Source organism: Mesocricetus auratus, unplaced genomic scaffold (assembly GCF_017639785.1).
Source record: "Mesocricetus auratus isolate SY011 unplaced genomic scaffold, BCM_Maur_2.0 Super-Scaffold_100010, whole genome shotgun sequence".
Taxonomy (NCBI): domain Eukaryota; kingdom Metazoa; phylum Chordata; class Mammalia; order Rodentia; family Cricetidae; genus Mesocricetus; species Mesocricetus auratus.
The window spans coordinates 60,160,153-60,187,109 of NW_024429194.1; the positions used below are offsets into that span (position 1 = coordinate 60,160,153).

At 37.7% G+C, this 26,957-nt stretch overlaps 1 protein-coding gene across 1 annotated transcript in view; it reads left to right on the top strand.

The window, feature by feature from the left end:
- Nucleotides 1-1,219: 1,219 nt before the first annotated feature.
- The window catches only part of Col5a2 (collagen type V alpha 2 chain), a 123,399-nt gene continuing 97,661 nt past the window's right edge, over nucleotides 1,220-26,957 (top strand). The window contains exon 1 of the mRNA XM_005084481.4: nucleotides 1,220-1,652. Coding sequence (XP_005084538.1) covers nucleotides 1,562-1,652 — 91 coding nt within the window. The 5' untranslated portion in view covers nucleotides 1,220-1,561. The remainder of the gene's footprint in view (nucleotides 1,653-26,957) is intronic.

Below are 26,957 nucleotides of genomic sequence, written 5' to 3' on the forward strand. Positions count from 1 at the left end.
CTGAAACACTGGGTGTGGCTTGAGAATACATGAGACCTCAAAACCCACCTTCACAGTGCCATACTTCCTCTAACAAAGCCATACTTAGTCTAACAAAGCCATCTCTCCTAATAGTGATACTCCCTATGATCTCATAAGGGACAATTACATTCAAACTCCCAAAGGCACCCTACCTCCAGTGTTCAGTGAGGCTCAAGGTACCTGGTCAGAACTGAATAATTATTTACAGTTGAGTCACTCACATTGTGTGGGGCAGATTCCTGATCCTTGAGGACTCAAGGTATCAAATATATTAGACTGCTTCAAATGCACTGAAGGCATTCAGATCTTGTCAAGCCTGAGTAGGACACAAAGTTAATGGCTTTTGCTCTTAACAGGAATGTTCAGCTGGGACTACCATGCTTCCTAGAAAGCCATTTAGGGTTAATAACAGCACCATCCACTTTTATGTAGCTCTTTGCAATTTGGAATGTAGTTAATAGCACATTACTCATTTTAGTGTCACCAAACCCTGCATACTGGTCAGGGAAAAGCCCCTTTTCCAACAAGAAAATTGGAGTGCACAGAGATAAGGACTATGTATAACTTCACAAAATTGGTGAGTGGCAGATCTGATGCTGGGACCCACCCTTTCTTCGTCCAAAAGCAGTGTGTTTTCTTCAGTCTACACAACTCTTAGTAGATTTTTCTTACTTTTAACATAATAAAATGCTCTGTGATGAGGAATATGTATAGATATTGCCCTTTAAGAGATGTAGAAACAGCTTAGTGCAAAGTATTTCAGGTTTGTTTTTGCAATTTTATCCAGTTTCTTCTCTAAGAATCCTCTCAGAGCATGAGAAAGGGAACAGAATGAGAACTGGGACAAGAAGTCTTCATCTGCAGTCAAAAGAAAGGGTTAAAAAATATGACGTTTTAAAGGCTTAAAGTGGCGAAGAAACTTCAGAATACCTAAACGCAAAAACAAAAACAGAAAAGAAAAAAGAAAAGGAAAGAAAGAAAATTCCCACCTAAAGGGTGTTTGTCCATCCTCCCTAAACCTTTTTTAGTACCTCTGGAAAAGTCAGTGGGTGTGTTTCTGGGGGAAGGGTAGGGAGGGGAGGATCAGACTCCTATTTGGCTTTCTTAAAAAAAAAAAAAAAGAAGAAAGAAAAGAAAAACCAAACACACACCCAACAGAAAGAAATAAAAGTTTGTCTCTCTTTGGCTCCATCTGCGCTTAAAGTCTACAAGAAGTAAGTGAAATCCCAAGTTGCAGAAGCGCGCGCTCTGATTTGGTTGTTTACCATCAATCAGACGGTTGCTTGGCAGACACTGGATGGTTATGAGCCTGAACAAGCTGAAAGGGGCAGGAAAAGAAGTGGAGGCAGCATTCTTCCTATTTAAAGCTGCATCGCTTGAAAAAAGTTTTCGCAGACTGTGCCGGAGCTGGTGCTGAAACAGGCTGAGGCGGCCTGGGGGCTGGTGCTGAAAAAGAGCCCTCAGCGGAATCCATGGTGCTACAGTGACCTCAGTATCTACTCTTCGTTCCCAGGACCCACATGTCTCATATTTAGACGTGATGGCAAACTGGGTGGTAGCAAGACCTCTCCTCATTCTCACTGTTTTATTAGGGCACTGTGTCTCAATAAAAGCCCAGGAACAAGAGAATGGTGAGTTCGCTTTTTGCTTTGCTTATGGTGTTTATGGCTTGGTTTGGGACTAGATGGAATGTTAAGCTGCTGGAAGAGTGTGAAGAGGAGACTATTTGAAGTTTGAGGAGGGGGCTGTGGGACTTGTACCTGGGAAACAGCTTAACTCTGGAGCTTCTGTGTCTGTCCTGGCAGAGTGGGCTTCTGCCGTCCAGGAAGAGCCAGGATCAGACCAGTCTTTTTGCCTGAATGTAAGAGCAGGACTTTTAAAAGAAAAGAAGAGTGCTTAAAACGGAGCCCCGAAGGCACTTTTAGTCGGAGTCAGTTGTGTGGGCTGGCGCTTTCCGAGCAGGGAGAGCCTCTGCAGAAGCTGGGCAGGGTGGAGTCGTTCCTGTGCGAACTTCAGCTGCTTCATGAAAGTCTTTGTTTAGAGAAACCTCTGCTGCAACTCTGATAGCTCGGAATTTCCTTTGTCTTTGCTCTTCATTCCTCTTTCCCCACAGCCTCAATCCTCCCCTCCCAACGTTTTCATCTGTGATCTTAAAATCGTGTTTGCTTACTGAGAGAGAGTCAAGTTTATTTCTCCATGACAGGGGCTGATAGAAGCCAGATTTCTTAAACTGCGGTATTTTCCCACCCTACTGACTTGGTTATCGGGACAGTGTGGTTCCTAGGGGGTGGGGGGAAGGATGGCTGAAGGCAGGAAATCAGCACGCCTTAACTAATTAGGCATGGAGTATTGATAAGGACATTTCTCTTAGATCCTTGCTTCCTTCCTTCTTTCTTCCCTCCCTCTCTCCCTCCCTCTCTCCTTCTGCTCATCCTTTTTCCTTTTCCTTCCTTTTAAGGCATATCTTGCTTGGGTTATATTGTTAAGCAAAATGACATGGCTGCTATAGAATACTACAAAAAGCAAAGCAAACAACGAGAGCAACGAAAAGCGCCTGGCTCCTGATTCATTTAAGCAAAGTTAAATCCTTAACTTTTGAGGGCTGAAACACCAGCCACAGACATGTTCTCATTTGCAATAGGCCGGCAGAGATCTGAGTCATCACTAGTACTGAACTCAAGCTTCTAACTTAGCACATGTGTTAATCATGTCTGTCTCTGTCTTTCTCATGTGTGTAGCAACCCGTTTCTATACATTTGTCTCCTGCATCCCTGTTTATTTCCTCTAAAAATGTTTAGAAACTGCGTTTGGCAGCTATATATTCTAGAAAAGTATAAGGAGGGAAAACAAAATTCTGGAGATGAATTTCAAGTCTGTTGTAGTCCCATAGAGGGGGCCCTTTTCTAAAATCTTGGAACTTTTTAAGTCAGTTTCTATGTTTCAAAGAGTGAGGGGATTTATACAGGGTGAAACTTATCACATTTCTTCATAATTCCTAAAGGACAGAGAAGTTAGGAATGAGTACAAAAAAAGCAGTAAAATGTCTATTATCAGGAGTCTGCTCACTCCCCTCACCCACCAGGGACTTATGTTAAAATGTTTGTGCAGACTTCATTCCCAACTTATATTAAAATTATGTGATTAATTTTTGCAAAGTATGGACATAATTGAATATGTGTGTTAGTGAAAGATGTAAGATGTTGAAAAGTCTTGAAGGGTAGGCCATATGCTAAAAACCACTTCTAAGTCATTCCATTTATTCTGTAGATATTACTGAAAACTAAGGGGTTTATCTTTCTCTACCATTCATTTACATAAATTAAGAATATAAGGTTGGTTCAAAAGAAGCTCTGCCTCTGAACCAACCTCTTTTACCCTAGTGTCATTAAATAGAAAAGAAACTCAAACCCCAATTTACAGAGAAAGTAAATTCTCTCATAGACATTGTGTATAGTAATTAAAATAGATGTGATAAAAATTAATTGCAGAAAAGTGTGTGTCTAAGTAAGGATAATATTTACAACTCAGCAATCTAGTGTATGCAAAGCCATTTAACTTACACTCGACTCATTTCCCTGCATACTTGGGTGTGCACTGATACTGTGTGAACACTTGTTATACTTCATTTCTCCTGTTAGAACCTGGTAGTTCCACATTATTTTTGTTTTACTTGAGGAACAGTACATATGGGGGATGCTGTTATATTAAAGAAAAGCCTAAGACTTGCATGTCAAGAACATAAAAATTTCAAATTGTTGTTATAAATGGCACTGATAGTGGTAATTCCTTTGTGTTCCCTTGAATATGTGTTATAGAAAGCTGGCATTGTATGGACGTATATATTTATAAGCTTAGCCTGTTCTTCCATCTTTTGTTAGTATAAAGTATAGCTCTCTCTCTCTCTCTCTCTCTCTCTCTCTTTCTCTCTCTCTCTTTCTTTCTTTTAACTGTGGACCATGAAACACAAGCACAGTGCCAGCCTGATGGAAATACATATTGATGCTAAGATATAGTAAATAAAGTTTTAGACATTTGTGGCCAAAACAGAACTACCTCACTCAACTTTAAAGATTGATTTGGATTTTAAAAGTTTGTTAGAAACTAAAAAGAAAGAGTTTGGGAGTTAGACTAACTTTAGTTGAAAGTATAATGTAGCCAAGATGAGAAAATCAGCTTTGCAAGATCTCCCCCACCACCAAACACTCCCTCTGGTGTGTATGGTGTAGGGAGGCTTTGGAATGTTCTACATTTGTTTTTTGTAAGAGAAAAAATACTAGGCCACTTTATTTCCAAATCAAAATGTAACATCTAGGGAAGGATGCACATTTTTGTTATTAGCACCAGGCATACTTAATCTTAGGGAATAGTCTTCCCTAAGAATATTTATTGACTTGAATCATTTTATTCAACACTGCATGAGTGATGGAGAGGAGGCTCAGAAGGGAGTACATCCTGTGAACTTCAGTGCTTCCAGAAGCTAAGCTTGTAACATAAACAGTGATGCAATAGTTTTGTGTATTAGCAGGGTTGATGGGACTTGTGGAGAACTGAAGACACAAATATGCCCATTTTAATCATTCCAAATTAACATTTTTTTCAGGAAGCATTTCATGAGCCACATCTAATATGTCCAATGGCCAAATGTGGCTCATGGACTATGAACTGTCAGTACCCATGCTACAACCCTACACTGAAACTTGATTCCAAGCCAGCTTCAAATAGCAAGAGAAAAAGTGCATATAGGGTTTTTAAAAAAATATTGGGATCTCTTGCATTTTTTTGTGATGTTATACCTGTGATTTATCTTGTAAGAATGCAGACAGGAAGCATTAGATGCGTGAGAGTTAGCCATGCTTGGATGATGTCATTTCAAACGAGGCGCAAAGAAACAGGATGAATATATCACTTAATATATTCACATTTATAAGTTGTTCTACGCTCACTACTATTGAAATGATTTTATTTTAGAGTGCTTCATATGTTAGAATACAGTTTCAATCAAGAAAAATATAACAGAAGCCTTTTCCTTATGTTAAAGAAGATCTCAAGTAGAGTGATGAGCTGGTGATTGAAAAGAGCTGGAGACTCAAACTTTTTCTCTCTGTGTTCTTTCATCCCTAGAGCATAGTCTTTGATTTTACAGTCCTTGGTGACTGCTTGAGATCTGGCTATTGCATGTAGTTTCCTAGTCATCTGGACAGAGAATGAGAAAGCTGTGACTCTGCATTTCTTAAATGGAATCTTCTCTCTCTTCAAAACATTTAAACTTACTTATGCTTGGATGGAGTTTCATCATACAGTCACACAAAGATGCAAGAATGGGTAGGAAAATGTTTATTTTTTAGGTGGACGATGGTTCTGTGATGCTCTACTATTGAGGACACTAGAAAGAATTTTGAGTGATATACTCTGGTGACTGTTTATTTCCGAGCAGAGTGGAAAGCCAAGAACACAACAGAGATGTGTGTGCATGTGTAATAAATATTTAATTATTATCTAGACAACAGTGAAGTGTCACTCTGAATACTTATCTCTCTCTGCATGGGAGGTTAGGGAATCCATTATATTGACTAGTGCAGTGTGCTTCCTCCATGATTTAGTATTGCATAAAGGGTTGCCTGAAGATCTTGGTATTGATACAGCTTTCAGGTCTTATCCTTTTTAAATGTATATGGTAAGCTTGGATGTGCTATGAGAATCAGACCTTTGTGGGTGAGCTCTGTTCACACTGGTAAAGCACTACACTGTGTCTTTGAACAGACTTCTTCTGATACAGAGGATGTGGCTTCTATGCACCAAAGTAGAAATTCTGGGACCTTCGGTTTGTTAGTGATTCATTTTACTCATGAGGCTGACTGAAGTTTGCTGGTAAACCTTTACAAATTTGATATCATTTGATGAAAAGATAATCCAAAGCCTAACACATGGTATTAGGTAAATAATTCGGCTTTACAGAAGACATGCGTAATTCCGATATATTTCCAGGAAGTTGAGTTCATCTCCCATCCCTCCTATCCCTATTTTTCATACATTCAACACTATTACCTCAAGCCTGGAATTGATTATGGTGACCATCCCAAACATGCATTCAGTTCAAGATGGGAAACTAAATCAGGAAGAGGAGGTTCTGTCTTGAGGAGACTGGAATTATGCTAACCTGATATGGCAGTATGGAATCATTTTAATCATACAATTTGTTCCATGTCAAGGATAAATCATGTGTCTTTGGCCTCATGAGGCATATGTTAGTGTTGGATTGGGAACATTTTAACCTAATGTTTTTTGACTCTGCGATCACAACATTGAGAAGTGTATATATACATATGAGAGATACAGTAATGTTAAGAGGAAAAGATTAAAATTGTTACTAAGTAATCTATCATCTAAATTTGGGTAGGTTGTACAAGGTTATAAAAACAAAATTTATCCTAGAGGTAATTAACATTCTTGTATGCATTATTCTCAGTGATTTATTTCTGGATACTTGGATATGACATGAGATATTATCAATTTACTGAAAATTTGCGTTTTTTAAAACTTTTTTTCCATGAGTGTATATACATGTTCATGTGTGTATACTTGGTTTTAGATATCATGCGTGTGGAGGCTGTAAACTGACATTAGATGTCTTCTTTTTCTTCTTATGCCTACTTCAAAATTTATTGCTAGTGTGTGAATATATGTCTGTTTGTGTGTGTACTTTGTGAGGTCAGTTCTTTCCTTCCATTTTTATGTGGGTTCAGGGGATCGAGTTAATGTAGGCCGAATTTACCAGATGAGTTCTTGGCCTTCAATTTTATTTTTTTCAAAGATTATTCATTTATTTTTATTTTGTGTTTCCAAGTGTTTTGCGGGCATGTATATGTATGTGTGTGGTGCCCTCAGAAACCAGGGCGTCAGATTTGGAAGTGAAGTTATAGGTGGTTGTGAGCTGCCACGTGGGTGCTAAGAACCAAACTTGATCTGAAAGAGTGGCAAGAGCTTTTATTTGGTGAGCCAGCTCTCTTGTCACCTCAGTTGTTTTTTTGTTTTTTTTTTTTTTTTAGAAAGGACGGTTGGTTCATTGATTATCTAAAGCGGATGGTATGTGAGCTTCCTGTCTCTGTCTCCCTTTTGCTAGGAATACAACCCGCATTTTTACATAGGTACTGTTTATTCTAACTCAGGTTCTCATATTTTCATGGCAAACACTTTACCAACTGAGCCATCTCCACAGACATGATCATTTTTTATAACCAAAAAATTCATTCTAAAGTTAGAATAATAATCAGAAAAATGCAGACAATTTCCTTACCTTTAAATGACACAAGATTGAAGAGCTGTGTTTTCCATGCCCCACCTACATGGGGGGCAGTCCTGACAACAGAAGGCTTTGTCTTTAAGGTGCAACTGTATGGGACATTTTTATCTTGTTCTAATCTTTATAAATAAGCTGTACTTCAAATTAATGTGAATCCATCTTCTACTGAATTTATTCAATAGGGGAAAATCCAGTGAAGCAATACTTTCCTAACTACACCTTGCCTTCTAGGGAGAAATCACTCATGCCAACAGCATTAATAAATGAACACAAATATATTCATGGAACTTTATCCCTTTAACATTTTGGTGTAGTGTGCAAACTGAAATGTTTACTTGTTCAAAGTTTAGATGTAGGAAGAAGATAGCATCACAGTTTTCTTTCTTATGGCTTTATTTTCAATCAGAACTATGGCTTCAGTTTTAAGATGGGAACTAGCGTGCCTTTGGTCACTTCTCAAGGAGAGTCAGCCTTGATCTCTCCACTGTTTATGAGAACTGTGTTCTTGGCATTGCTGCAGCTCTGCAACATTCCAAGTCCTTTGCATCTTCACCAAAAATGGGAGGAAATAAGACAGCCTTGCAAATGGATTCTGGAGCTTTAACTGAGGCACAAAATATGAACACTTATTCCAGTCGTGACAGGTCTAAGCTCCAGCAGTGTAATCGTTTTCCTTTTAAACAAATCTTAGACTCTTTTGAAGTGTTCTATGGATTTGTTCTGTAACTTGCTTGTTTTCTATCTTTCCGATGAACTATTTGTTATCAATCATGACCTCTTCAACTACTTGCCTATTCACACTTGGCGCTTTCTTCCTAGCCTCTGAGCAAGCTCAACTGTCTCTCAGAACTCATGTTTTCTTTCAGAGCACAACTGCTTCCAAAGAAGAGTAGTCGAGATTTCTGTCCTAGTCTCCCTTTTCTCCCAGGCCTCATTTTTCCCCACTTGACTCTGATTTTGATCACTGTCCCCTGTGGCCCCCCAATCCGTGTAAACTGATGCAGAAAGGAATAACATGCATGATAATTCCATGGCCTCTCTCTCATCAGTTTCAAGGCCTTTCTACTGAATTAACACCATTGAACACTGTAGAGTTTCAAAAATGCAGTTCTCTGAAGGTTTTCCCTCCCCTCCCTGACTTTCTTTTCTTGTTCATAGGACTCCTCTTTTTCTCCCACTAGCTTTTTTTTTCTTCTTTAGTGGTTCTGTCAGGATATTGCCTTTTTAGGTCATCCAGGTAGCTTCCGCATTGTCAAGGGTTTTACTTGGTGACTAATGCTAATTCTCCCACCAATCCCAATCTTTCATATGAATTCTAGAGTATATATCTAGCCACTTAGAACCATTTTGAATTTATGTATCTACCCCCCAAGATTGAGCTATTTTCTTACACAGTACTTATGTCAGTTAATGCCAACATCATTGTGTCATTCAGTGAATACATTTCCAATCAGTCACTAATTTTGCCGTTTCATTTACTAAGTATTTCTGATACATAACTAACATTCACCTTTATTACAAATTTCTTAGTTCAAGCCCTCATTTGTCCATCCCTGGGTTACTGCAATGCCAGCTAAATAGATATTCTTGTCTCTGTTGTGGCACTTTCCTATCAGCAGCTCCATATACCCCCTTTTTACCAGTGCAATACAAAAACAAAATGTAAGCCTGTTTTTAATTTCTTATTCTTCCATGGGAACTCATAGTGTGAAGAGACAGCAACGGTCATGCTTGTTAGCTTGCATGTATTCGTAATGTCACTTGTCATTCTTTACCCCACAATAAAAAGTCTCTTGTAGTTCTCACCCCCAAAGTGCTGTGCTTGTCTTTATACATGGACACACACACACACACACACACACACACACACACACACACACTTTTTTTCTCTTTCCAAACCTCTACTCTTCAGAGTGCACTGAGCTTTAATTTTCTCTTAGTAGAACCCACTGTTCCTTCATTTTTATCTCATAGAACTTAACTCACCTTTCCTTTCCCTGCATGAACCATGAGCCATATGTAGAGGATTTCTTTTTTAGATCTTCCATTTTGACAATTTTCTTTCTAGGCTACTGATCTCAATTCCTCTACAGAAATAGCTATAATTATTTTTATTTGTGTTTAATACTGTGTAGCATCATTTCTTGGGTTATTGAAATATTTTAGTTGAGTAGTCTGTAATGATTACCTCTTTCATTTCTCTCTATGTTCTCTAAGTGGTCAGTTGTATTGATGCTAATTCTCTGTCTTTTGAGAAATAGAGACCATACCATAAATACATTTCATTTTTTTCCTTTTAGACAAACATCTCAAAAGGCTATTAAGCCTACTGTGTGCACATGTTCAGATAGATGGGCTCAGATTTTAAAATTATTTGTGGTTCTCAGCTTTAATTATCTGTCATCTCTTTAGTGCCAAGAAAAAAAGTGAGGAAACAAAAGGCTGCTCAGGGAGCTTGTTCTGGGAGTCTGCAGTCTTCCTGGTTTGCACTCTGCTTCTCTTGGGTTTCTCAGAGGCATACAAGCCATGCATGCTCCACCCATATACCAGTTCCATTCTGTTTCTGTACCAACTCAGTCTACTTCACAGCTGATTTTCTGAAAATATGTGAGTCATAAAAGTCTCTACTGAAAATTGGAAGCCATCTTTCCACCCAGCCTTTCCCTGGGTCTACATTTGCAGTAAGAGGAGTTGTTTCATGGCAAAAGGATGTACAAGGCAGGACTACCTGGATACAGCAGTGAGTTGAGCATCTTTCACAAACTTTGCAGTGAGTTTCTTCGTTCTCCAGAGGCTGCCAATGCACTCCACTCCCTCCACTTCAGGACATTATGGTGATTGACTCCGGATAGTAAACACTGTTGCTGGTTAGGTACTCTTCGGATTCTGCAAGACTTTTCTTGCTTCTCTATTCTACAAATGTAAAGGAAATCACAACAACAAGATGATGGGATTAATCCAAGAGGAGAGATTAAGATAAAATTTTGTCCAATAATTTGTTACAATGAAATTATTTTATTCAATCTGTGATACCCAATATGTTTGTTCTCTGGCCATCAGCATTAAGTTTTCTTATTATATAACCCTGAAGATAATGGGTAGTCTCATAGCACTTTAGAGATTTAGCATTTTTCTTGCTTTCATTACCTGTTATATATTTATTTGCTCCTTTAGTAAAAGAATCTGTCAGGTCCATTAATGTTAATTTCAAAGTATTTTTAAAGCGTCTTCAATCCCAATTTTCTAGGACTTTATATGTAATAAGTGACAAATTACAGTTCAATTCTGAAGAGTCACGTTTCTCACGCAAGTATGAAAAGTTTTAGTTGAAATTTATGATAAGGTAGATGTTATACAGTGAGATTAGCTGATTATCATGAGAAAAGAAAATGTTTTCTGATTTTCAATAGAGAAACAAAATCTTTCTGTCATTTGCCCAGAAAGCCTATAGTTTCTTTGAGACTTCAGAAAAGAATTGGCTATTTCAAGGCAAATGAAAATACCCCTATGTAATAATAATCTTTTGCAAAACTTTGTATTGAAAACAAAAACAAAATCAGGAAAAGAAAAGAAAATATCTGAGGTTAATGAAAATGGAATGGTGGAAAATTCTACTTAGGAACTTGCATTCAAGTCTTATGGTACCTGTCTCAGATAGGTGTCCACTGCTGTGCCTACTAACCATTAGGAGCAACTTAGGAGACAGGCTTTATTTGACTTACGGGTCACAATTCCATCATTGATGGAAGCCTCAACATGGAGGAACACTGCTTATGGGCTTTCCTGATGGCTTGTTCAACTTGATTCCTTGTACAACCCAGTACCTCAACACCCACAGGCTAGGCTGTCCCACATCGATCAGCAAAATGTACTACACACTTGCCCACAGGTAATCTGATGGGGGCATTTTCTCAATTGGATTCCCTCTTTCCAGATGTGTCTAGGTTTGTTTTAAGTTGACAAAGGCCAGCCAGGATAGTGCCATAGTAGGATGTTGTTTTGGATGCTTCTAAAAAATTTCTTGGGTGCTTTATATTTTCTTTTTTAATGTAATATTTTGTTCTTCATCAATATACACGTGTGTATATTCCCATCACATCCCTCTTATTTTTTCCTTCAATTCAACAACCCATATTACCCTTCCAACTTCATTCTCTTTTCTTATTTAAAAAATATACAGCCCACTGAATCCAATGAGAGTTTCATTCATATATATATATGTATATATATATATATATTTACTGACTGGAGTATGTCAGTACCTCAGAGGACCATAACTTTAAAGAAGCAGACCTTTCCTTCCATAGTAGCCATCAACTGCCATTAGCTCCTGGGATAGTGAGGGTAATTCAAAAGCCCCTCCTTCACCCAAGCTAGAATGTTGACTGGCTTGGTCTTTTCTTTTCCTTCCTTCCTTCCTTCCTTCCTTCCTTCCTTCCTTCCTTCCTTTCTTTCTTCCTTTCTTTTTGAAACAGGGATTCTCCATGAACAATCCTGGCTGACCTGAACTTACTCTGTAGACCAGGTTGGCCTCAAACTCACAGAGATCCACTTGACTCTGCCTCCTGAGTGCTAGAATTAAAGGCGTGTGCCACCACCGCCCATCTGACTGGCTTGACCTTGTACAGCAACCACAGCTGCTGAGAGTTCAGGAGTGCAGCAGTCTGGTCATGTCCAGAGGGCAGTTTTCCCCAGTTCTCTGCAGCCTCTGGCTTTTACAGCCTCACTACTCAGGATGCTTTCTTTCATCACACTCAGAATCTGTTAAATTTGTAAAAGGGGGAATGGTTGGGATTATTCCAACTCTTTTATATAGAATCAGGGCAAGTTGCAACAGAATTCATCTAAGATGTACCAGTGAAGACATTCCAGGTTCCACTGTGAATATTTGTGTTCAGATAAATGGAGGATAACAAAATGGGATTAAATTAGTACAATGTATGCTATTTCCATATAATTGACATGTAAAGATCGCCTCATACATTTGGTAAATATGCACCTCACATGGGCTGCCTCATGTTCCTGCCATCTGTTCCTTTGGTGGAATATGCTAGAACTGTGGTTCTTGCCCTTCCTCATGCTGTTGTTACCCCTCAATACAGTTCCTCATGTTGTGGTGACCCCCAAGATAATTTTCTTTGCTACTTGCTGCATGTTAAATAAAAGATCCAGAAACCGATATTGGGCTTTAAGCTTCAAGCTGAAGATCAGAAAATCACTAGCTCTTACTTCTACCTCAGTTCTGACAAAAGGGGCAATCCTCAAACTGCTCCCGACTTCACTGCTTCTCAGATTCATTTACAGTGCTATGCTCTCCTCAACATGTCTAGAGACTAATTCTCAGACTGAATGTCTCTACCTTTTATACCTCTCAAATCCTAAGATTAAAGGTGTGACCCCTGATTCACTCTCTGGTAGCCCAGGGTGGTCTTGGACTCAGAAATTCATCTGCCTTTCTCCTGAGTCCTGGGATTAAAGGTATGCACCACCACTGCCTGATCTCTATGGCTTGAGGCTGGCTAACTTTGCTTTCTGAATCCTGAGGCAAGCTTTAATATGTTACCACAGCTACTTCTAGAGGGCAATTTTGCTACCGTTATGAATTATAATGTAAATATCTGTGTTTTCTGGTTGTCTTAGAAGACCCTTGTGAAAGGGTCATTCAAACCCTAAGGGGAGGGGGTCATGACCCACATGTGCTAGAAGGAGGAGCAGGTCTTTTCTTTCTAAGAAATCTCACCAACAGGATTCAAGTTGCACTTGAGAAAACTCATCTGGTCCTGTCCAGTCAGCACTGTGTGGGTATCAGGAGTGAGGGTTTGGAGAATGTGAAGTCCATGGGAAGAAGGGACCTTGAGGGGATGCAAGCAATTCTAATAAGTTGAGTGAGACAGCTGAACTGAAAGACAATAAAATGTAAGGTTCTATGACACATTTTCCTATTTTATAACTAGACTTCAATTTTTCTGTGAGGAAATTGTAGCTTCCTCTGAGAAGGTGGGATCTACTGTAATCATTATCTCTTCCTTATTCAAGTCTCATCAGGAAGTTTGTCTCAAAACCAGTCAGCTCTATTTGTAGCTTGGCATCTCTTTTTCAGTGGGTTTAAAGTGACTTGGAGTAAGCAGCTGAGAGAAATCCCCAGCAATCAGCTGAGTGTTTATACAAAGGCCCCATCTTCTCTCAGACTTGTCTGCCTTCTGATGTATTTTAAGACTCCGCTTGTAGAGGGCGAAACATGCAGTTAACGAGATGAGAGCTTCAAGTAAACAGGCTGTAACTTTCTTTCATGAATGAATTGTTGAAATAATTTAAATGAAAAGCTTCTAACTTAAAACTGGACCAGGACACAGGGATTCTGCATTCTAATTGCAGTTCTGTCATGGGGCCACTTGGTGATTTTGTGGAAGTGACTCAAATTCTCTGGGCCTCAGAAGCCTTCTTCAAATCATGTGGTATATTGTTAAGCTCTGAAAACCTTCAATGACAGAGGATTTATGTAAAATTTCTTCACCAAGGTCAGACTAAAGTTATAATGCTAGAGTATATGATGTACACAGTTGGATCTCTGGGACCATACATAATATGTATTTTCTGTGGGTGATGTATTGTGTCCATTTAAAATTAGGGTTTAAAGTTTCGATCCAGGTTTCTAGTTATTTCTTGGAGGATGTGGCTATGACTTATAGAAGCTAATTTTCCTGAACAACATAATGTTCCCACTAAGCTGACAGTTCATCTCTAATGTGATAGCAGTAATTGTACAGAACTAACAAGAAAAGGTGGAAGGTGAAAAGGGAAGAGAGGGAGAGAAAAAGGAGGAACTGAGTGGTGAAAGGAAGAATCATGTGAACTGCCTGTGAATCTTGTCTGAAGAGTAGGCCATAGAATTGTCGCATTCCTTCTAGTTCTTCATTTCTCATTTTTTTTACAATAATGTTAATTGGAAGAAGTGAAAATGTTCAGTCTAAATATGTTACTGTGATTCATTGTATTGGTATTTCCTGAGCCCGGAACACTTTAGACCATGCTGTCTGCCCCTTTTTCATTTCTGAGTTTCTCTCCCATTTTTTTCTTCACAAACCGTGAATGAGATATGTGAACATTTATGTTCCAGAGTTCTGCTGGAATTTAACTCTGAGACATTCATTCTAAGCAGGAAATAAGAGTGAATGATTTACTGGCAGACACACAAACCCTCTGTATTAAAAAAATCTCTACATTGTATTTCTAGTTCATGAATTATTAAGATAAAAGTCTGATACACAATTTATAGAATAAGTCTTATTGTCTAAGAAAAGATGAATGCATAAAGAAAATGTAATATGTATGTACAGTGGAGTTTATTAAGTATTATCTGTTCCCTACTCATGTCTTATCATATTTTAGCAATAAAGTATAAGATTATGTCATTTGTAAGAACCTAGATGGAACTGGAAGTCAACATGCTAAATGAAATATAATGCATATTTAGAAATAAAGATATGGTTTTTCTCATATACCCTGAATCATATATATAAATACATATGTAATTCTTCATATATGTGGCATGAAATTATTAGGGGGACTATTGGAGAAGAGGGAAGGGTATTGGGAAGAGAGAGTGAGGCAGGAAAGGATTACGAACAGTGAATACAATCCAAGAGCATATTACACTTCAATAAAACTGACACTCAACCCAAATGCTTCCATGCTAAATTAGAGACTACAAAAAGAGCACACTGTCACCAGCTGAATGGGCTCTACAGTGAGAGATGTACTTGACCATTTGCAAGCATTTAAATGTAATTTGCTTTTTTAAAGGGAATATAAGTCATTGTATCCTTAAAATCTGGCTAAGTGAAGATTTCTGATGGCCTTCAATAACATATCCATAAAGTTAAGGACCAAATTAAAATTTCTAGGTGTTCAGGTATATTCAAATACATTGACTTCTGAACTAACTTCATATAATAGCCATTTATGTCATTACATTAGACAAACTCAGGTAATTTCTTTTATTTGCACACTGTTTTCTCAACATAAGGGTCTCTTCAATATTAATGAAATCATGAGCATCTATTAGGTTTTGTACTGTATTAGTATAATTTTATTCTAAGAAAAAATTATAGTGGTGTTAAATTAAGGGAGAAGATTATGGTTTCATTAAGAGTTTGTGAAATTCTTGGCTTGGAAACTTTAATCTATACATGATGGTGATATTTTCTACCATCATAAGTATAGCATAACATCATTTTCCACAAATAATTCATTACTATAGTACTAGTCACTTCTCTTATCTATAAGGATTTCTGTGATGTGGTTCAGGACTGCATCTATTCATTATTGAGCAATTATCTATAATACTTGCAATTAAAATTCAGCAAATATTCACTAGATGCCTACTATGTTTGGTTATCATGTTAGATTATAGGAATGTTTAAAAATTAAATGCCCCCTTAAAATTTTCTAATTAAGTAAAAAAGAAATTGTAATGTACAACTGTCATATTCTAAATAGTTTAATGATCATACTGATTTTATTGATGCTAAAAATGTTGTCTTCAAGGCAGGACATACCAGAAGGAATAGGGCATTTTGAACAAACCCTTGGCAAAGATTTACTTCAAATAGGAATACCACGAAATATTTAGTTGCACTGAAAATTTAGCCCACATTTTTTCATCCAAAGCACATTGTATTCCAGTCTCTCTTTTATTGGTATGTATGACAAGACATTTTGAGGTAGACAATAATCTAGATGAGAATTCCATTTGGTAGACTCTGTTCAGTAAGGTTGCAAAGTCATCCAGTTATCATCTCCTTAAACAGGTAGCAGGGACATGTTGTGTGGTTATTACTGAAGATAAATTATTATGTGCATTCTTATGCCTTTTATATATTTTACTTAAATGTTCTTAGAAAGTCCTTTAGTGAATGTTTGAAATTATTCTGTATAACTGACTTTTTGCTTTTGCTTGCAGTTAAACTTCTCTATTTCTCTCTATATCTATATTTATATTTATCTATAAATATGTATATCTATCTCTCTATCTAATCTCTCTCTCTCTCTCTGTGTGCATGTGTGTGTGTGTACATTGTTGTTCTGTCTTGATGTATGTCTGTGTGATAGTATCAGATCTGATACCCTGGAACTGGAATTATAGACATTTAGGAGCTGCCATGTGTGTGCTAGGAATTGAACCCTGGTCCTTAGGAAGAGCAGAAAGTGATCTTAACCACTAAGCCTTATCTCCAGCCCATCTAGATATATTTTTAAGGATTATTTACTTGTGTATATATGTGTGTGTTTGTGTATGAGTGTTTGGAGGGGACATTAGATGTCTCCCTCTATTATCCTCTATTTATTTTAGGCAGAGTCTCTCTGTGATCCTAGGCCTTGCTGCCTTCAACCTCATTTCAGCTTTCCAAATCCTAAGATCACACAACCCATCTCTAAATTCTCCTTTTAGAAATTTTTTCCAAGTGTGTTAAAACATGCATCATTAACAACAAATCGTTTGAGGACTGAAGAAATGGCTCAGTGGCTAAGAGCATTTGGTGCACAGTTGTGAGGACAAGAGTTCAGATGCCAGCACCCATGTGAAAAACCACATGCCCTGTACCAGCCTGGAACCCCAACTCTGAAGGGCAAGGAGGCAGGAAAAATGGCTGGGACTTTCTATCTTTTAGATGGAGGCCTGCTGGTGTACCTAGTAAGACTCCATCTCAAAAAGCAGCTGGCCATCTCAACCACCATGGGAACAGCAATAAAAAAGAAAGAAAATAAAGTAATATAATAATTTTAGTATGGATTGTATTTGGAGTTCCATTTATTCTAGAAACGACCTGTAGGAAAAATATATATGCATAAATATATGTATAAAACAGTTTATGATTTCTTTAGACTATGCAGAATGTCTGGTTACTTCCTTCAACATAACATGAATGTCATTCATCATGATGGATAAAATACAATTAGAACTGTAGTCATATTACCAATTGCTTAGACTGAATTCTTTGTTTTCTTTCTATTATTCAGTTACTATGGCAACTAATCTTCAACCATAATTCCACTACTTCATTGAAAAATTTAAGTGACTTATTAAATTGTATGCTTATGTTATTCTCCAGTGAGAATTAATACTGCATGTTCTGTTGGCTGATTTAGATGTTTTATGAGACAATATAATTTTACATTGTGAGTTTAGAGGAATTTATAGTAGATAAGTATTCATAAAAGTAAATCTGAGAGACACCAATATTTATTTTAGACATTCAAAAGAGCAACTTTATACAAAAATACCACTATTCTAGTATATAAGTTTACATTTCATTGGTGCAACCTCTGTAACAAGGTAGGGTAACCTTTGAAAATGGTTTTATAAGGCTAAGACCATGGATATATATATCAGAAAACCAATATTTAATGTTTTAAAGGTTTGAAAAGTTTCTATAAAGGGGTAATATAGACAAATAATTTAATATTTAAAGTGTAATATGAATTATTATTTTGTATTCTTTTTTATTTTATATTCTCTAATTCTCAAAATACGTAGTCAGAAACTGTTTCTTTAAAAATAAATTTTAGAGTTAAAGGTAGGTCTGTAATTCTATCACTCTGGAGGCAGAGCTGGTTCCCTGAGGTAAGCTGGCTAGCAATTCCAGCTTGAACTGGGTGAGCTCTAGGCTCAGCATGATGGCCTGACTCAATAAATAAGTGGAATGCAATTGAGGAGGAAACATGACATCAACTTCACCTGGACACATTCGTGTGTCTAAACACAGGAATATGTATACACCCAACACACACACATAAACACATGCAAGGGGGGGGAAATATTGGAAATATTTGGCCCTTTAAAAATGCGTAAATTTGGCAGGGTGGTGGTGGTGGTGACGGTGAATTCAGTACAGTCAGAGGTGTAACACAGAGAAACCCTGTCTCTTGTAAAACCAAATCAAATAAACAAATACAAAGATGTTTAAAATTTATTGAAACAGGAAGTTGTCCTAGTCCAGGCTGGCTTCCTCCCACTCCCCCAAGATTTACTTATTGTTATTTTATAAGTAGAAGCTTTCCATAAATGTTTGCAAATTTACCATATGTGAGCCTGGTGCCCTCAGAGGTCAGAAGAGGGCATGGAAATCTGAGAAATGGGAGTTACAGGTTGTAGTGATCCATCATTTGGGTGTTGCGAATGAAACCAAGCAAGTGTTTTAAATTGCTGAGCCATTGCTTCAGATGCTAGGCTGGTTTCTAGGCCCTGGTCTTCTTGCCTCCAATTCCTGAGTATTTGGACTACAGGTAAGTACAACCATGCCTGCATCAAAAGGAACTTGAAAGTTAATTTATTCAGTAAATGTTCATGTCTTATGTGTACGTGGCAGACACAAGCATGTCTCTTAGGATACAGTAATGAGGAAGTCCATGAGTACACAGAACCTCAATTACATACTAGAGTGGGTGTGGATGAATCATTTCCACCCTCTGATCTCTGCAACTTGTGTGTATACTGCCTCTTGTAGAGTGGGACAGTAATGTTTGATGATGAAATCATGGCTGCCAACAACTAACCTCCAGATGAGCCTGGATTAACTGACTAGACCTCCTGTGAGCAAAGCAGAAGAGATGTAGCCCAGAAGGAAGACATCAGAGCCAGAAGGAGATCTGAAGGTGTCATTCCTCTGCTTGTGACAAGAGCAAGAGGGGTTCCAGCTTCTTCTAAGAAACTGGAAAAGGCAAAGACTTGGATTATCTTTTAGGGTCTCCAGAAGGCAAGGCTGTCTATACCTTGATGTTAGCCTGATGCAACCCATTTTAGGCTTATAATGTCAAAACGATATTTATTGGCTTTTCATTCCATTCGATGAGTAGAAAATGGTTACAGCAGTGATAGGGAATGAATACAATAATATCAAATTGAGAGTGAGATGTAGGATGGCGCTGTGAGCTGGAATTGCCTGATTTGTAAGCCTTGACAATGGGGAGGAATCATTAGTCAGCTTCTTAGAAGCTGGAAAATGAGTGGTCTACTCCTCCTTCCCAGAGTAATGCAAACTCCTTGGTGTGCAAGTGACACCTATTTGGGATTTCTGACTCTCCAAAATTAGCTTTCTTGTTAACCTGCTGTCTGTGGCAGACTATTGTTGCAACCACCAGAGGTAAGGATAGAGATATAGATAATAAATGGATAAAATAGTTATGCATATTATTTTAAAAGGATTCTTTAACATAACATGCAAAAAGGATTAGAAACTGGGTAGGTGTCTAGGATTGTGATGTCAAATATAAGCTACTGATAACATGATACTGTGTAAATTTAAATTAAATTAATTACAATCATAATTATAATGTAACTAGTGGCTCTATTAGTACAGACGTTAAGAACTACCCATTATGACAGAAATGGTCTTGGCCAGTGTCTTTCTGAATGTTGCACAATTTTACATAGGGTGAATTCAGATAAGAGGTGGGTATGAGGAAGGAATAATAAGGCTTGAGAAAGAGTGCTAAGGCATTTCAGGTGCAGATAAAATAGATAAAAGACACAAGTGACACAGCACATCTTAATCCCATCAGAGTGTTCTAGTAACACAGTTATTGTTTTACTATTAGGTAGTAGCAACTGCTCATTCATTCATTCGTTCATTCATTCATTCATTCATTCATCCCGAAGCATTTACTGACAGCCTACTTTTGTAATGAATGTTTGCCTGGTAAATACATACACAAAAGTTGGTGTTCAGGGGTAAAAGTCAAGAACAATTAATTATTCTCTTGTAAAATTCATAGTTCTTTCTGAAAGTTTCAAAGGTCATTGGTTTGATAGGTAGAGAGCTGAGCTACAATTCTGTATTCTTGGTTGAATGAGGAAAGAGAGAAACTGGAAAAATTCTCCTGTGCTGGGGGCGTGCCACTTGTGTAGCACCAAAGGTGTCTCTCTGGTCATTTTATGTCCCTTTTTCAACTCTGGCAACAACACACATGGCGGAGGCGGCACGAAATAAGTGTCTCCAGCTGCCCTGGAAAATGAACAATGCTCCATTAAATTGTAGGTTCTTCCAGTGAGTCTTGAACTGGAGACTTGGACTTGAAAGTGTACTGTTCCTGCTACGTATTCATTTTCATCAAAATTTGCAGCTAATGACAATAACTTTCATCTGTTAATGTCAGCAAGCATAACAATTTCATCTGAATACAGCTTTCTTGCTTAGGGAAGATTGTAGGCTATGTGCATGTATACTTTTTTTCACTTTAAAATATGGCTTGATTATACTAAAACATTAACATATAAAATGCTATTATTAATTTTATAGAAATCGCCAAAGTGTGCAGCCAGTGAATATCAACTTTCCATAGCCAGGGAATATTGGAAAGCTGTTATCCAAAGGTACTGTGGAATCTCAGGGGGTCTGCATGGGAACTACCTTTTAAGGCAAATGCATCTTACTGGTGAAAGTGATGGAGGATGATTTCCAGATGTTGAAATGCTTGTTTTGGCAACTGCTACAGAAAACCGAAACGCGTTGCCAGAACAACTGGGAATGATGTGAGGCACTGATCTAAGAGGGGTTGGGCACACACAAAGCAATATGTGCAGAATTCAGACAGGAGATCCAGGGGATGTATCTGGGTGAAGGCAGCTGTAATCAGAGCCGAGGAATTGCGTGGAGTAAAAAGTATGTGGGCCTCTATGTTAGAATACACCCAGTCTCATCTCATTAGTGCTATGTTCTCCACTTCCTATGCTGTCTTATTATCTTCCCCATAATCGTTTACATTGTGGTAGTAACCAGAGAAACTATGCCTGGCTAAGTATCTTGTAACAGGTTATGAGGTTAGTGACATATACTTGGTGGTGAAACCACCAAGTAACCTGTCTTTAAACCCTGTGTCCATTATTTGCTACTAAAATAGACTTGACTAAGTCTCTTGCTCTCTATAGTTGTTTCTTCCATCATAGAATGGTATCAGAAACGACACCACCACTACTAAAGGGTTGTTATAGGAAAAATGAAGTGAGGTCTTTTATCTTACCCTTTTCAACCAGCCTCCAGAATTAATAATAAAAGAGATACATTTTCCAAAGCAATCTGGAATTTTGTTTTTGGTCTGATTGACTTTCCATGAGATTTTACAAGCATCTTATAGGCAACTAAGTACTCTGTTGGGTGTTGCTTTAGGCTTGCTTTCTAAAGGTGAGAGGCGCTAAAATAAGCATCGATCTTTGATTAAATATTTATGTTGACCACAGTGCTTCTTTCCACCACCATTTTAAATGTACACGTGGATTTTCAAACCGAGACAAGAAATTGTTGTTCTGAAGTAGTCAGCCTGTGCTGACCTGCTCTAGGTAAATGAGTGTTCATCTAACTACATTCTCGTGAACCTTTTCCCTTTATTTCCTAAATTGTTTTGATTACACCTTTCCCCTCTACAATGCTCTTCACTTCAACTCTTCCATAAACAAAGACTTCTTGGCAATCTCTGTAGGTAATCGTGTTCCTGGGCCAGAAAATGCCAGGCCCTTCCAAAAACTCAGTCTCTGTAGAAGTTGGAGCCTGAGATCCCAATTACTGTTCCAACTATTTTCACAAAGAGTGCAGCAATAGGACCAGGATAGCAGGCAGGGACCTCTACAGGGAGCTAACTTGGTTCAGGACTGGAGAAGTGAGCGTGCTCTACTATGCGTTTTCTCAGAAGATGTTCGAGTGTTCATGATGGAGAAAGTTGCACTGTATATTGACTTTCCTGTAACTTTGTTTACCATCTTCACTGTCCATACTCTTGAACTGCTAGTTTACCTGAGGAAACATCAGACACACAAGCCAGAAGATTTTGGAATCTTGATTTGTAGTCTAGAAACCACAGATTGTTGACCTTACATATATTGTGCTTGGAGTTAGAAACCACAGCTTAATTTCTAGCTTCATCAAGCACTAGTTAAATGATCCTGTATTTCAATCATACATGTAAATCTCAGGATACAGGCCACAAAATGCAAATAATAGCAATACTGTATAGGATTGCTTTGTAGTATGCCAGGAGTATGTGTTTGTAGTATGCAGAGAGCATCAACTCTTCTTTGTTATGCACCGAGAGTCTGTAAATTCTGCTCATGTCACGATTATTTGGTTCTTTTTACTGATTCGGGAATTGGGATGGATTCTTCTTATTTGAAAGCTCTTGAGTAAGAAAAGGAGTGCCACAGTTTCCTGTGTGATGTTAGGTAGCAAACTCTTAGACCCAGAAATGCAATTTAAAATGATCTCTGTGTTTATGTAATGTCTTTGTGACAAGCAAAGAGGTTTTAAAATCAAAATGACTTTCATATCATTACTTACAAAGAAGTTTACCAAAGCTATTTAGAACTATGAAACAAGTGTAATTAGTGGAAGAATCTCAGTTAAAACTGAATTTTAAATAACTATGGAGACTAAAATTAGAGTCCACACTAGTGGTCTTTGTAGTTAAGATATAAAGAAAAGAATTGTGGAGTAATGTGTGTGGGTTTTATTTATTTTCTTTTCTGGCAGTTTGAGGATTGAATCAAGAGCCACACACATGCCATGTAAGCACCGTATCACTCAGATACAGTCTCTGTCCCTGTTGCTTAGATTTTAATGCAAGCACAATTTGGTAAAATTCATTTTGGAAGGTGACTACCTGAAACAGGATCTTAACAGAAGAGATGGGTATATGGCGGGTAGCCATCCAGTGTGCAGGTGACCTTTCATTTCTCCTTAAGCACTTCATTTCTCCAGTCAGAAATACAACAGAAAGCACATCACTCAAATCCTGATAGTTTCACCATTAGCTTTTTTGGTGAAATCTGTAGTCTAGATCATGTCTTCACAATGAAGATAACATCCCTTGGCATTATGTAATTATATAATATAAAGTACCAAACCATTTGTAACCAACCCTAGACTCTTCAACAAAAGCTATTTTAGTCAAAAGAAGATACATTTTGGAAGTATATACACAGTCAAGAATATGGAAAATCCATTGTAACAGTAACTGTGAGGTTATTGTGTCTAAATCACAGAAAATAAAGAATGGGAAGGGTTATTAATATATCTCAAAATGTTTGAAAAAAAGCTCTAGCTATAGAATTAGAGTTGAATAAAATAAGAGATAAATGGCATTTATTTCTCTGAACTCCAATAAATTACTAGAACCATGTGGTTTAGAAAGCAGATAGTTCATTGCTTCCAATGACACATTCAATGAGTAATATACAGACCATCTGCTGTGGGTTCCATATTTATATTCTCTAATATGCCATGTGGCATTCTCTATGAAAGATATTTTTAATACTTTGGCCTAAAAAATGGAACAGGATCCCGCTGAGGCAACATATTCATTTTTGAAAGTAACCAGTCAATGGGTCTATTACCCTGGATACTTTAGAAGGAATTCCTAAGAAATTAGACTAAATAGTGTTTTGTTCTCTTCTGAAGATTTTTTGAATTTAGTGTTCCAGTAACTCCTGAAAAGGTTCCTAAGGTCATTATAGGACAAAAGCCTGGGAAGAATAGGGGAGCATTTATTATACACAGAAAGTCATTTTGTCAAAGCTCATTTGTAAAAAACAGGAGTAAAGAAATCAGAACTTGATTGAAGTTATCTTTTAAATTAAAAAATAACCACTGTGTACAGAGTCACTGGCATTTTAAGGCAATCTTTCAATCTTTGAAACTTTAAGAAGACTAACATTTACATATTTAAAATACTTATTTCAGAATGAAAGTTAATGAAACATAGACATTCTTTCCAGTTCACTATGTCCCAAGTATTCACAAAACCGAGGTGTGCTTATGTACTAACATGTGACAGTTAGCAAGAGATCCGTTTGCCTCGTGTATCCAGTCACTTATCACCAGAGCATTTTCTGATATAATTTATTGCTGGCTAACCATCTCTGCAGTACAGTTGTAATGGAGGGAAGGAAACAATCACTGATGTTTAGTGGCCAGACTGCTGACTGCTTTCTTTTGACTTTGTGGACTGTGAGTCTCTTAGTTGGATTCCTGAAGGACATATTGTTCGGGAATGTTTACCAGTTATGAATGATGGCTAATTTTCCATATTGACCTCATCCGTAATTACATAAATTAAAGCAAACCATAACAACTGAGGCTACACATAAAATTTTACAGCCTTCGCCTTGCACTAAGCTTGAAATTACATGCCATACAGAACATACATCATTTTTGAAAATATGTGTTTAAACCCCTCCTAAGAACTGTAAATAAAAGGTTCTCTTCTAGAAAATGTCACCATGGAGTTTTCCTCTTGAAAAGTCTGGCTAGTGAGACGGCTTATTGGGTAAAGGTGTTTGCTGACAAACCAGATGATCGAATTACATTCCTGGGACCTACATGGTAGGATATGGAGACCCACAGCAGATATATGCTAACCAATGAATATATCATTGAAAATGATCTGCCTATGCTTCCTACTACCACAGGTGTATTAAGCCATTGGAATTTAGGAATACCAGCCCTGAGACATAAATATAACCTACTATCCACAACTTCCCTCTGACCTTCACATGTGTGCAATTGTGGACACACATATACATACACACGCACATTCATGCACACACACTCACACATACTAAAAATTAATTAAATGTAAAATTTTCATCTTCTGTTTTCTAAAATTTGTCTACTAAGTAAGAGAAAAGGCAGTGTGTATAACCATGGAAATTTAAAAAATTTATTTACTCATTGATTTACTTTTCTTAGAATATGATTACTTGGTAATAGTTTCTATAGCTGGGATTCCAAGCTGCCTTCAAACTACCAAACAAACCAGACTGTGGTGGCACATGCCTTTAATCCCAGCACTCAGGAGGCAGAGGCAGGCAGATCTCTGTGACTTTGAGGACAGTTTGGTCTATAGAGTGCATTCAGGACAACCAAGGTTACACAGAGAAACCCTGTCTCAAAAATGCATATAAAAATTATATAAAACTAAAACAGGTTTAAAAATGGAACAGACATGGAGTTTATATTCAACTCAGTGAATAGAGAGGTCATCTTTTGTTGCATTTATAATTTGTAATTACAATTTACCTGGACAAATAGCCCTTGTAATATGTGATTTGAGGAGTTAATGATGTGGCAAGTCATTGCTTTTTCTTAGTGTAGTCATAAGATGTCTACAAGTAAAGTTGTAATGTGTGCTTCTTTAAGAATTACTCTTGTTCCGACTTTGATGGAATTTATACCCCACACTAAATACATTAACTGATATTTTCTTTGTGATTGTGGAGACCTTTAGTTATTTTTCAAATATTAATGTTCTGGGATTATTAATCAGAAAGTATTTTACATTCCTTTTACCTCTAAAATGATTTTGTTCAAAGTTTGCAGTCAGTCATCTTCCCAGCTAGATGCTGGAGCAACATATAAGATTAATGAAGGAAACCCCTTCACTGAAGCCTCACCAATTTTTTTCTTTCCCTTTTGTAACTTCTTCTTTTCCAATTTCATACATGTATGCTATATAGTTCAGTCACTCCCCCATGTGCCCTCTCCTATTTCCTTCCTACCCCAAACATCACTCCTTCATCCTCCTAATGTCTTTCCACTGTTTACTGACTTTGGTTTTGTTTAGAGTCCCAGAGAGCTTAATTAGGGCTGTCCTGTGAGTTCTGAGTTTGGAACTAACTATTAGAGCCTGGCTGGCTCACCACTCAGTACTATGACTCCCTCTACTCCAGAATCCATTATCCAATAATAGACCAACAATATGTGATAAGGCCTTGTGCTCCCTTCCTCCCTCTATAACTGTTAGGAGGAAATAACTTCTGTGGCCCAAGTGCTCGTATAGACAGACACCTGTGAGGTTCTGTTGCCGTGGCTGTGTCAGACATCTGTGAGTTTCTGTTGCCGTGGCTGTGTCATGCTTAGAAGATGGTATTGCTCAGACTTTCTTCTCATTCTCCAGTTCTTACATTCCTACCATCCCCTCTTCCATAATATTTTCTGAGCCTTAAAGAAGTGGTATAAATGTCATGTTTAGGGCTATTCTCTCAACCATCCTTTATTTTTAGCATCTTTGCAGGCATGGGTCTTGGCATTTACCTCTGTTTACTGCAAAGAGTAGCTTCTATGGTTAAGTCTGAGAGTAGCTTCTGCCGGACTCAAGTCAGATCCAAGTAGCCTCTTTTTTTAATAAGAAGAAAGTTGATATGGCTTTGGCAGGATAAATAATATTCTACTTTTCAAAATTTTTATTAGCATTGTTATTGGACATGGTAGCAGAATTAAAATGAGCTCAGTGACCCCTCTTATAGTTTAGGAATTTTGACTTTTGGCTAAGGCTGAAGTCTATGCAAATTAATGATTTACATGATGGATCATATTTTTATTATCATTTTTATTTTAATTTTAAATAGCTTGTTTTACATGTCAATCCCAGTTCCCTCTCTCTCCCCTCCTCCCGCACTTCCCTTCCCCCCAGCCTCCCACCCTATTGCCAATTCCTTCCACATAGGGGATATCTAGAGTCTGTCATTTCACTCCAGGTAGGGTCCAGGCACTCCCCTAAGAGTCCAGGCTGAGAGAGCATCCCTCTTTGTGCTATGGGCACATGATGACTGTTTGTATTTCAGGGATAGACACTGATCCACTGCTCAAGG